General features: G+C 41.3%; 1 protein-coding gene across 1 annotated transcript in view; it reads left to right on the top strand.

Annotated features, from left to right (window-relative positions):
* Positions 1-8,174: 8,174 nt before the first annotated feature.
* The window catches only part of TRPC3 (transient receptor potential cation channel, subfamily C, member 3), a 32,587-nt gene continuing 27,647 nt past the window's right edge, over positions 8,175-13,114 (top strand). Inside the window, exon 1 of the mRNA XM_010160515.1 lies at positions 8,175-8,939. Within this exon, the coding sequence (XP_010158817.1) occupies positions 8,199-8,939 (741 nt within the window). The 5' untranslated portion in view covers positions 8,175-8,198. The remainder of the gene's footprint in view (positions 8,940-13,114) is intronic.

Raw genomic sequence — 13,114 nt, 5'->3', positions numbered from 1 at the left:
GCCGCGGCCGAGGTGCGGAGGCTTCGGAGAAAGTGCTTTGCGGGGGGCAGTCCGGTGGGTGCCTGCCCCCGGCCTCCCGCCTCGTCCCTTTCTCCCTGGCTACTGGCACAGCTTCCGAGAAAATCTGGTTGTTGGCTCAGCTAAGGTTTAGGGAACCCACTGCACCCCTTGGCACTAGCAGTGCTGATACATCTCGCTTATATTTTATAAAAACCCAGGCTGTGTTGAAACCAGAGTCCCCACGGAAATCTAGGACACCTGTGCAAAAAAGCCTCAGCTCTTGAGATGCATCTTCCCCGTTTGATGTCGTCTTTGGAAATTTCAGTTTGTTGGATTTTAAGATGCAGTCATAAATATACATAAATGCTGACCACGACTAGACTTACTGCAAGAGAAATCGATTCCCTTTGACTATAGGGATGTTAACTTTCTTTTTCCTCACTTACGAAATGTAGGTTGTCCATGAATTATTCACTTATTTTTGTAACGCGTTGCAGTTTAGATAGACTTAACCTCTGAGGATTGCTTGAGTATTTTATACTTTCAGGACAATATTTAGTTCTTAATTAAATGTTTTAATTACCAGATGACAAACACTTCATTTTGAGTTTTAAGATAACATATTCAGCATTTATAAAAGAAGCCTTAATTAAAATCACCCTAGAGACAACTGTAAAGTACAGAAATAATTAGAGCAGTGCTTAGAATGGGATGACCACAAATAAAAGTGGGTTCTCGCATCCCAGTGCAGATATTCTTCACAAATACCCTGTGTGCAGCAATCCAGACTTCAAGTGAAGGAGTCTTTCACACATCCTTAGCTGTCCGAAAGGTAGTTGGGCTTAAGTTGTCTAGGCTCCTTCTGTAGCTGATGGGATGAGAGAAGAAATAGCGGTGGGCAAGCCAGCGTAGTCATTTGTCATCTTTTTGAGGTGCCCGTCTTTCTGCATTCGCCATAAAAAGAACGTGGAGGATTAGTTTAGACTGGGACACTTTATTTTTAGACTGCTGAAGCTAGCTCAGGTGAATTGGAAGCTATGAGTCCTAAACTTCTGGATCCCTTTTGGATTAGTATCCTCATAGAACTGTTGGCATATTCCTTTCTTTAAGAAATGGCTATTATGCCACCAGGGACTAAAACTGGAGTTTGGTTTGCGTAGTTATAGGTATTTGAGCCTGGAGTGACCTCCATCTCTTGACATTGCTTCTCAGTGTATAATTCTTGTGATCCTGTCCTGGGAGTCTCTGAGACTGTGAGCTGCTGCCTGGTGGGCATGAATCAGTGTAACAGGAGTGTGTTGACCTGACAGGGCATGGAGGCAAAAGACCCACAATTACCATTTCCCGTGCTACGTGTCCATGGTCGTCCTCGGCACAGCAGTGGGATTTTTCTTCTGGAGTAACGTTTTGTGTTTGGTGTTAACGCCTAAAATCATAGGGTATGTTAATGAAACAAGCATGGATATCTGTTTGCTCATAATGTGCTCAGATTGACACATGTAAAGCTTTAGTGTGCACAAAGTGAATATGAGGATCCTTGACCGTAAGAATTTGTACAGTAGAGTCAAACAGGGCAAAGGGAGAGAGGCAGGAAAATGTGAAATAGTTTGCACAAGGAGATGCATTCGGGTTTTGAAATGTCTTCTCTCTGAAAGGTGTAACCTGTGCGAGGTACCTGTCAATGTACAGCTGGCTCCCTCCTGTGCCAAGTATCGCTGGAAAAAGTAATTAACTTCAGATTCCCACTAAGACTGCAGGCTGGATATAATACTTGTTTCACAAGGTACTATATGTCCTAGTGGGAAAAAATGTGGACAAAACGTGTAAATTAAATGTAGGAGGCGTTGGATGCCTGAATTCCTGTGTCTCTGAAAATCACAGCTTAGTTTCCTGAGTGGAATAACAGAACATATATAAAGGACTGAGTGTAAAAGGGGCTTTAAAATTCTTTGTTGCTGCAGCCCTGTTAACTTGGCTCTTTCCTGGTGCGATGCTAGCCTTTTTCTGTGTGGCCATAGATGCAGTCCTGTCATCAGAATATAGTCTTTTTTTTCCCCCCCCACAGGAATTCAGATGGTTGGTATTTTCTGTTGAGGAGTTAGTAAAGAGTAATGGTAGGAAAAAAGTCTGCATAGTCTGGGGCGGGAGAGAAGGAATTAACTAAGTTTGTGTGTATACCACCTGACAATCTCATTGTGTTATGTTCCATTTTTTTTACTAATTCTTTCCCATTCAGAGCCAGAACTTCTGTGAGCTGACATGAGGGCATTTTGGATGATGGATTATGTCATTTCAGACCAGTGGGAGAGTATAGACCCGAGTCAGATCTTGCAGCTGGCCTGATTTACGTCCTGCTGTTCAGCTGAAATAGCCTCCCTCTTCTGGAAAGCCCAGGCAGGAGTTCACAGAAGGGAGAGGGAAGCTCTTATTAAATAAGTTTTAGATGTGGTGCAGGTATTCCTAAACTGTGTGGAACATGCGCAAGCTTCCATGCAAACATACATGAACGTGACACTGTTTTTAGTGGTGAAGAAACAAATTTGCCAGCAGCTTCTTCTGGCGTGTGGCTGTAGCAGAGTTTGGAGAGAGGGCAGAGCCTTCATTTGTAAGAGGCAGTGAGGCTGGGTTCATTGCCCCTCTGACACTGCCTGCGGCCCTGCTACCTCATGGAACAGCTCAGTCTTTTCCTGTGATGGTGACAAAGCAAACATTTGAGACTGCATCGTATAAGAGATCTCAGGAGTCATGGGCTAAAATGTTGCTCATACATATGTGCAGGTCTGAGCACTTACTTTTGGGAGTAAGGTGATTACCATTCTTTAATTTTAAAACTGAGCCCTCAGAAGTTACTTTTGACAGAACCAGAGGCCTGATCCGCATGTCCTGCGTGGCTGACTCCAGTGTTGTTGCTTTTCAGTGGGCGTGTGCATCGCTGTTTCCATGATGTATTTATCTGATCTGTCTATAATCACTGGATTCCATTTCCTTTTCAGGGCTAGAATAGACTCAAGACCACTAATGTTGTACTGCAGCTTAGCAGTGGGGTAAACTGCTTGTAAATTGTTGATGCCATCTTTTATTGCATTTAATAGTTCATGGAGAATAACAGTCTGTTCTTAAAAATCATAGAAAATTGCTCTACAGGTCTGAGGAGGCCCAGAATGAAACCTGTTTCTCTAACTTTTTCTTTTAAAATTGCTCATGCAGTTTGCAGTGTTAAAAAATAGATTTAGAAACAGGATTAAAGATCTTTTGAATTGCTGTTGATGAGCTGCAGAACACAAGGAATTCTCAGGTCAACTGTTCGTCCCACATTTCTGTCCTTCTGCTACAATTCAGAAAGTTTGAAGGTGAAAAGGGACGGGTAGGCTAACAGAGTAGCAATCTGTAATTGGAATAATCTACGGTAAAAGCAGAGGAATGGCTAAGGCTTACTCCAGCCCTCATTCTGAAGTTCTTCCTTCTTGCCAGTGAAGCTCTTCAGTTCCTTGAAACAGCTGCCTGACTGGCGCACGCTTAGGGCCAGGTGAAATGTGTCCAGATGTGGTGGAACTGGTGTACTCGTTGACATGATCGCTCTTCTCCAGTTCCATCCTTGTTATTTGTGCTGAGCAGCAAACAGGCTTGAGGCTTTATAGACCCCTTGGCCGTTTTTCTGCTGGGAGATGTGAAAACTAGTTGTGGAAAAAATGGAGGGGCTTGCCTGCTGCTTCTTGTCTGCAAAAGGGGACCAAATTTTCTCCTCTCACCTTCCTGCTGTATACCACCTAGTGTAATTATGCAACCTGTATACTCTATGTAGGACTAGAACTTACTAACGTCCTGGTGTGTTTCTGCTGAAGAATTAACATTATTCAGCATTTTCCTTGCCTAGTGTTCTTCTGAATTTTTTGTTATGTGTTCTACAGATTTTTTTGTGTGTGTGTGTTGTTTCTACTATTAGGAACACTTGGGAAGAGGATTGTCACGATTTCCATCTCTCCTTCCTTCTTTTAGTGCAGGTTGTCAGCTCCTTACAGAGATACGGTTGAGAATATGAACTTTAAAGGCTTTAGGAAATAGAACACAAATAATTTATGCACCCTTAGTTCTGTTTTAATCATATTTTTAAGCCAGTCTAACGATATTTAGAGATGCAACACGAGATTTTGTTGTTCTGATTACTTCAGTTGGCAAATATTACATATAAAATGTGCTGAAAATGGTTCAGTAGTTAAAACTAAAGTTTTAACCATTTTCTTCATGATTTGTGATAGCTTTAAAATATTACATGTAGGAACAGGAGAACAGAAAATGGAATAAGAGACCTTGTACCTGATGCTTCTTGCATGCAGTACTCTAACCAGAGCTGTGCTGGCTTCAAGGTCTTTGAATTTGCTGAGGAAGGGAGGGGAAGAAGAGAGGAGGGAGGGATGGATGAACCTAAGAGTCTTCTTTCTGCTTGTGTGGTGCTGTACAAGATTTTTTGCTTTTTAGTTTTTTGGGAGGTCTTGACAATATTTTAGTCATTAAAATAGCGAGCAACTTTCATCTTTAATTGGAGAAGATATTGCAGTCACTTCAAATATATCATTGCTGTCAGAAGATTTATAGCTAAGGAATTCTTCCTTATTGGGAAGATATTCTGTGGCAAGACCTTTTGGAAGGAGCTATCTCTTTTTACAAAAGTCAGATGAGTCACCTTAGTTAGACAGTGGGTTTTGAAAGAAAGATAGATAAAACAGAAAAGTGTCACACTTCAAAATATGCTGAAAAATTACACTGAAGATATAGGGAGAAATGTATTGTTATGTTTTTCATAAAAGATGAATGAGATTCAGGATGGCAGCTTAGAGTTGTCTTAAATCAAGAAGTCAGCATGAGTCAATCTGGGGTTTTTTTACTTGTTTTAATGGACATTTTTTCCTCACAACATTACAGTAAACAACTACATTTCTGTAGCTGCATGTTTTTAGATGTGGAGGAAGAACAGAAACCTAACAGCTTAGCAGACAATAAGATCTTGTTTAAAAGGTACTATGGAAAGACAGTATTTCTGGGTTTGCTTCTGATTTTGTTGGGGAATAAGGCAGTAGCATACTGTGGCTGTTCACCACGTGCACTCTGGGCTCAAATCTTTATATCCGAGTGCTCCCAAAGGTGAAATATGCCTGAGCTTTACGACATTAAATCAATTCTGTGTTTAATGGAGTCACAAATCCTCTCTGTTATACAGCCTCTTTCATAGACTTAAAGAAAGTGGTACAGAAACAGGGAGCGGAAGGGGGGAATGTCATGTTTGGCAAAGCAGTTTTGGCACGTGTCAAAAAGTGAATACCTGCCCTTAGTAATGAGTATTAGAGTCTCTTCGCTTGTTCTGCAATGGAACTACCCATTTGTGTTAACTGACATGTTCAAGAGCATGGACTGGCTTTTATGGTATTTGTAGCTGTAATAAAGTGATTAAGATTTTATGTTTTGCTGAATTTATTACAGCTGATGCAGATAGCTGGAAGGCCAGACATATTCTTGTAACCTGAACGGAATTAGTTACGCCCATTGAAAACTGTTAGGGCTGACGTTACTGCGTGTGGGGAAATCCAGTGCTGTCAACAGGCCTATGTTGTGTGGTGATACTATACCTAAGCTCATTGTTGAAATCATAAACACAGAATCACACAATGGTTTGGGTTGGAAGGGACCTTAAAGACCATCCAGTTTCAACCCCCCTGCCATGGGCAGGGACACCTTCCACTAGACCAGGTTGCTCAAAGCCTCATCCAGCCTGGCCTTGGACACTTCCAGGGATGGGGCATCCACAGCTTCTCTGGGCAACCTGTTCCAGTGCCTCACCACCCTCTCTGGGAAGCATTTCTTCCTGATATCTAATCTAAACCTCCCCGCTTTCAATTTAAACCCATTCCCCCTTGTCCTGTCCCTACAGGCCCTTGTAAAGAGTACCCCTCCAGCTTTCCTGTAGGTTGCTTTCAGGTACTGGAAGGCTGCAATAAGGTCTCCTCAGAGCCTCCTCTTCTCCAGGCTGAACAAGGCCAATTCTCTCAGCCTTTGAAGATGGCACACAGACAAAAAAACCCACCTGCATTTAAGAGGCTGTCACTCTGGCTGTGGGTTTGAGTATGCAGTGAGGATATGCAGCTTTTCCAGCTGCCCATGCAGGTTCCACTACTCTGTCTTTGTGTGCACCTAAGGTGCATGTGGCATTTTCCCCTTGGTTCTGTCCTTCCACAGACTGGCAGGGTTTGCTTAGAAAGGACTGTTTAATATTTTTGTTTTGCCCTCAGCATTCATTATGTGGACCACATCTTTCCTAATGCATGTTACCTGGCTTTTGCACTGAGGGGAAAAGGATTAATTTCCTCTTCAGTTTTTCTGTCTAGCCTTTTAGTCTCGTCTCTGAGTTTTTTGCCAAGGTGAATAAATTAATTTTCACAATGCTCCTGTAAAATAGGAGCCAACTGTTCTTATTTTATAGTTGGGGAACAGAGGCTCATAGGACTTAGGGACCAGATTTGAAATTTGTAAGGCCTGTTTGTCTCTATGTAGCATATATATGGTGCTGTTTGTATTCAAATCACACCCTCCATTAATGCATGTATTGTTTATCAGCTGCACTGGTGTCTCTGTCCCCATCAAATCAGCTCGAGTGATTTCTATCCATTGAGCTAGTGGATTAACTGATAGCAGCTGGAGGCTGTCTTCCTCAATATTGAGCTGGACTAGAAAGGAAGGGGAGATTGCTGATGGCTTTCACATGTATTTGGAGACAATAGTGAAGGAAGGTTATGGTAGCCTGAGTACCTTTTCAAGCCTTTGGCCTCTGCTCTGGCAGACATAAATGCTTCTGTTCTTCCCCCAGCTGTGACCACTTTAGCCTCATCCCATCTATTCTGTTGTTCCAGACCTCTTCAGGCAGTTGTTTCCTGTCATTTTCTGCAGTTTGGTAAGGTCTGCTTCTCAATCTCTTGTCCTAGGTCTCTTTTCTTTGCAACTCCTAATTTGGCTTCTCTGAACCTCCTCTCCCCTCTCTAGTTTCCTTACCTAGCTAGATGTAGCACAGTATCTGATCTGCCTGTTCTCTCAGCCAATCCCTCTTTACTCTCCAGTGCTCTCAGCCACTATCCTCACTGGTTCATAATTCCAGTTTCTGTGTTTTCCAAATTAGCTTGCTCACTCTTTCTTTTCTCCTGTTCCCTTTCTCTCCCTCTTTCTGCTTCTGCAACCAGTTTTTGAGAGAGTTCACATCTTCCCTGGTTCTCAGTTCCCTTTCTTAAACAATCTACAGCCAGGTTGCCCCTTTATGGTGCAGCCTGTAATCCCAATTTTCATTCAGTAGCTCTTTGACTTTCCCAAGAATGCGGGAGGGCTTTTAAAAATAGATATATACTCATGTAATGACATCAGATGGCTTCTTCCCTCCAGCTTCTGGAGTGGTAGATGTATAATAGAAATAGGCTCAACATAACCCACAGCTTTGATGTCCAGCTGGAGTGAGAGCTGATCCTAGTCTACACTGGATCATGCCCAGTGTCTGGAATCTGTGAGCAGTTCAGTTACTAGCATCCAGAAGGGCTACTGAGCATGTATGAATTGATGTTTTCCAAAGACTTATCATTTGACCAAATTGACTTATAAGCAGAATTAACTGGATTTAGTTAATGTTTCTGGTAGAAACACCAGAAGGCATGAGGTCAGGCTTCACTCTGTATTGCTTGGCAAGACATCAGCAGCAAAACTTGTTTTCACCTCTCATTTACAATATGGTAAGCCTAACTATTGCCTTCCGTAAGCCATCAGATTGAATGCCTGTGGTGGATAGTATTAATTACTACCGGAAGTAGTACAGTAGATTTCTTTTCATTTTATATATATACACTGAAGTGAGTTGGAAGGGATTTCTGAAGAGTTGTCTTACATGTAGTAATAAAAAAATAATCCTGACCATGCTAACAAACCAGAAATGGCCTGTGGCGTTGGACCTGTAAGTGCTTTTAGACTGCAGACAAGCAAGCAAGAAGGCAGAAAGATCACAATAAAGAGTACGTCTTGTCAATGGCTGGGCAAATGACAGGGAGCACAATAAGTTGTGATTTTTGTTGCCACGGCAGAGGTGAAAGCTGCAAATAACCAACACAATGACGTTCTGTTACCCTTTTTTCCCCCTCATTAGGTACATTGAAGGAAGTCCATCTCTGAGGCGTATGACTGTGATGAGGGAGAAGGGAAGGCGACAGGCCATTAGAGGCCCAGCTTTCATGTTCAACAACAGGGGCACTAGCCTTACGGCTGAAGAAGAGCGATTTCTAGATGCAGCAGAGTATGGGAACATACCTGTGGTGCGCAAAATGCTGGAGGAGTCAAAAACACTGAATGTCAACTGTGTTGACTACATGGGCCAAAACGCCTTGCAGCTTGCTGTAGGGAATGAACATTTGGAAGTGACAGAACTTCTGTTAAAAAAAGAGAACTTGGCACGGATCGGCGACGCCCTGCTGCTCGCAATCAGCAAGGGCTACATTAGGATAGTGGAAGCAATTTTGAATCATCCTGGGTTTTCAGTAAATAAGCGACTGACTCTGAGCCCTTGTGAGCAGGAGCTCCAGGATGATGATTTTTATTCCTATGATGAAGACGGTACCCGCTTTTCTCCAGATATCACTCCCATAATTTTAGCTGCCCACTGCCAAAAATACGAAGTCGTGCACATGCTATTGATGAAAGGAGCAAGGATAGAAAGACCTCATGATTATTTCTGCAAATGTAATGACTGTATGGAGAAGCAAAAGCATGATTCTTTCAGTCACTCTAGGTCAAGAATAAATGCCTACAAAGGACTGGCTAGTCCGGCTTATCTGTCTCTCTCCAGTGAAGATCCGGTGCTTACTGCTCTAGAACTCAGCAATGAGCTTGCCAAGTTGGCCAACATTGAAAAAGAATTCAAGGTAATGGTGTTTTGCTATTTCTTTCTGTGTTACTGTTTTGAAGTTGCTGCTACTTCATGATGTCCTTAGATGCTTGAAATTATTTCTTGTGTGCTTACTTTTTCAATTGCAAATGCTTTCATGATATTTATTCTCTCTTTTGTTCTTGATTTTGAGTTTTTAATGCATAAGCCTTTGAAAAAGAATTTTTAATGGAATCAAATTGCTTTTGCACCTGCTGTGTACAGAGAAAATTGGAAAAAGGGACAGTGTGTATCCTGATAACCTTGCAGCAGATAGAAAGCAGTTTTGGTTGCTGTAGCAGGCAAAGATAATTTTTAGTTACAAACACTGAGTAATGTTAAGTGCAGAAAGCAGAAACATCTTGCTTTTCTTGAGCATACCGCAGCATTGACCTTATTCCCTCATTTTTTTATTTGTACTAATCTTGAATGATGTCTCCAAATTGTTAAGAATACAGAATGTGGGTTTTTTTGATGCACCATTTAGAAATGTCACTTGTTCAAAACCAGCTGTTAGACTGGTTACGCATGTAGGTTCTGTTAGGTTTTTGAGCTGTATCTGGTATGGTCAATGCCCTGATTTTCTATGTATTTTGGCTTCTCCATCAGGCAATTAATTAACTTAGCTGTTGCCTAGTGGGTTTTTTGAAATGATTTTGCAGTTCTGGTGAATACTTTGAAAAGTACAGTAACACCCACACCTTCCCGCTGTTTCCCCTCACCCCCAACCAAACCTCACATAAAATCAAACCCCAGTAGACTGCGTGTAGTAAGAAAAGATCAGCTTGGGGAATGACAAATTGTTCTCAGTGAGTAGTGATATTAATAGCATTGTATCTAGTTTTAGCAAAAAATTTGATGGGGTTCTGCAGGGTCAGTGTTGGGTACCACTTTTTTGTTTTAGATCTTGATAAATGATCTGAGAGAGGCAAAAGATGCATTAACCTTTTCAAACAATAGCAAGAATTGGTAACGCTGTGGAGTACGCAAAGAAATACACAACAACCTGGAGAAACAGAGGCAGAAATTAAGTGAACTTCTGCCAGAAGAGGAAGAAACAGTTTTAGACTCCTGAGAAAGAATAGCTCCAGATATAGCTGAGTGAGTAAAAATATCATTCAGAAATTAGGCTTCAGTGCTGAGAAGGATTCATGTATTACGTCAGACACTAATAAAGTGTAAAAGTGAGCTTAAACCTTTCCTTTCCTTTCTTCCTGAAGGATCCCACTCATACCATGCTGCCTATTTTGTAATTTGGCCAATGGATTGAGTTTCCTCAATGTATATATTGAGTAGTATAGGAAAAATGACAGATTTTTCTTTTTTTTCTGCTGAAGAGGACTGAACTGGGAAAGGTCTTCGTGAACATAAAATTGAAGAATTAGGAAATTTTATCATATGCACAGAATCTGTTGGCTTGTGTGCTTCATACAACGAATTGCAGTTATGTGCCTCATGTAGAGACACATCAGAGATTTAACCTTCTATAATAGTATAACCAGTCCTGTTTATTGCTGGTTTCTTTTCAACTAGGCAAACAACCCGAGAGCCACAGGTTCTCCAGAACTGTACGTCCAAGGTGGAGATTTATGGGTTTTCTGAATAACGCTTCCGTGGTTGTAGATACAACCATTTTATTTTTTTCCTGTTTTTTGCTTTCTTTTCTCCTGCGCTTTCATAAAGAGAACTTTTCTTTTGGATTGGCACCTCAGAAATTCTACCATCCATCTTTTTCTTTGTGATACTGCATACGAATTTTGTTATTATAGCTGTGTTCAGAAATGCTGGTGGGCTTAGGGACACAGTTTAAGTGTTATGCAACTCCCTAGGAACCCAAAATACAATTTCTGCCCCCAAAAGCTAAATTAAGGTAAGTTGTGTCATGTTTTTGTGAGGGGAGGATGTAGATGATTAGAACGGAATAGAAAAAAAGTCAGTAAATATGTAAATTTATGGGAAACTCTTGTATCATAGGTACTAACACCATGAATACACATTTAGCCATAAAAAAAAAAGAGCTTAAAATTTTGAGGTAAAAAAGTAATGTTTTTTTTGGCTGGGCTTATTGTTTCAAACCGAAACTTTAAAAAATTACTGCCATTTTTAAAATAGTAAATTCTCACAGAGTAAAATATTCAGGTTTTCAATTTGTTTTGTGTGGGTTTTGTTTTTTTTTCTTAACTGTTTAGCCTCTATTCATTAATATTTTGGGACACCTAAGAATCAAAAAAATGCACTGTTTTCACAGAGCTCACTATTTTTGGATAGCATTTACACGGCCTCTAACCTTGCCAGGTGTATAAGGTAATTCAGTTTTGGCACCTACAGTAGAAATTGTTCCTGGCTCCTTGCTGTCATGGAACTTCCAGGTTCCCATCAAAATGAAAACATTCCAGTGAAATAATTATTCTCCACATTTACCTCACATCTTTGTGCGTCTCAGGATGTTCTTTCTGCTTCTACCAAGCCTGGTAGGGGAGTTGCTTGTTTGGCATCGACGGTTGGCTGCCCTTTCTGAGGAGAAGGGGTAGTGGAAAAGGGAGGGAGGGAGGGAGGGATGGAGGGGGAAAGAGAAGAGGCAAGGAATTTTTTAGCATCACCATTACAGCCAAGTTCAGGATGGGCTGAAACTGCAGGACGGATGAGAAGACAGTGTATTCCACTGGGTCTGTGGGCAGGTACGATGGGACTGTTGGTGGCGTGAGTGCAATAGGAGGTGCCGCACTGAGAGTTGTAGAGGTAGATCAAGGAGAAACCAGGCAGTGGTTTTCTGTCTTACAGAAGCCCATTGTGAGAGCTTGCCACATCTGGTACAAGTCCAGTTTGTAATTGTCTGTTCAGTGCTTTCTTTTCTATAGGTATGTCATCTGAATGTGTTTTGCTAACAACTCTGTGCTTTGTCATGTCCCAGAGGAGGGGCTTCTAGTCTGACATTCGTGCTCCCTATGAGGCAGAATGACTGATAGACTTCTGGCGCACTCTTATTTAGGATCATCACTGGAAATGCTTAAGTATTCCAATTAAATTCAATCTGTAGCACAACACTGAGCAGAATTGTTTCAGGGCAAAGAAAAATGGACAAAATAGTCCATCTCACACAAGAAAAATGGACAAATCTGTTTAAAGGGACTTCTGATGATGTCCATGATTTATTCTTAACATCTATGGTACGTTAAGGTCCATAGCATGTATTATGCACACTCGCAGCAACACACTTCCTGGATGAGGAACACTCATATGGAAAACACTTTTCTACATGGTTTTCCCATAGAGAAAGAATGTAGGGTGAACCTGTTTAAGAACACCTGAGGTCAAAGCTTCCTAGTGAATGTGAGCTAAATTGAACCTTACATCTTTTGCGTATGCTAAGTCCAGTGTGCCTCTATCGCTTACGATTTAGACTAGCAAATTCCAGTTGGCACAAGTGTGTTAGAATGTGGGAAGGTGGCTTAGGATGTTCATGCATGACAGTCAGTTTCCCATGAATATTAAAAGAAAATTATTAATTATGCTCATTCCTAATTTTCCCTTCAGAAGTAAGGAGAAAGGATTCCAAGAAACCAGCGAACCCTCATCTTTTCTGGAAGATACAAGACGTAGCCAAAATGAGTATGGAAAATGAGTGAAAATAGATGGGGAAACTGGAGCTCTCTAAAGACCATTTCACTCTACTTCTTTCATCCTCAATCTTCCTTACTTCCTACTCCTTTGTGAAATCCCTGTTCCAAGCTCCTGTTGCTCCTTTTTGCCTTTAATCTATTTTATTGTAGTTTCTTCTTGAGACTGTTACCCCTTTTTGTTCTTGCCATCCACTTTTCTTCTTCCCCTATTGTCTTCTATTCACTTCCTTATTTGGATTTTCTTTTTTCTTGTGTGCCTTCTAAGTTCTTGCCTAGTTTTCTTTATTCCCTTTTGTTGTTTGGTTTGTTTGGTTTTTTACTGTCTGTTTTCCTCCCTTCAGGTTCCTTACGTCGTTTTCCAATCCTTGTAATGCATGTCTGGCTTGTCTGAACATGCTGGCAACTCCTCTTTAGGTCTTCAAACTCTCTGAAGGAACAGCAGAGGTTATCAGTGCTTGGCTCTCAAAGCAGCAAGACATCCTTTTAGTGGCCAGTATAGCATCAGGGCAGGAACTGCAGTATTTCTCTTACTTGCTTGGTGATCCTAGTCCTC

The sequence above is a fragment of the Eurypyga helias genome, unplaced genomic scaffold (assembly GCF_000690775.1).
Source record: "Eurypyga helias isolate BGI_N326 unplaced genomic scaffold, ASM69077v1 scaffold48681, whole genome shotgun sequence".
Taxonomy (NCBI): domain Eukaryota; kingdom Metazoa; phylum Chordata; class Aves; order Eurypygiformes; family Eurypygidae; genus Eurypyga; species Eurypyga helias.
This window is presented reverse-complemented; position numbering and strand designations above follow the sequence as displayed.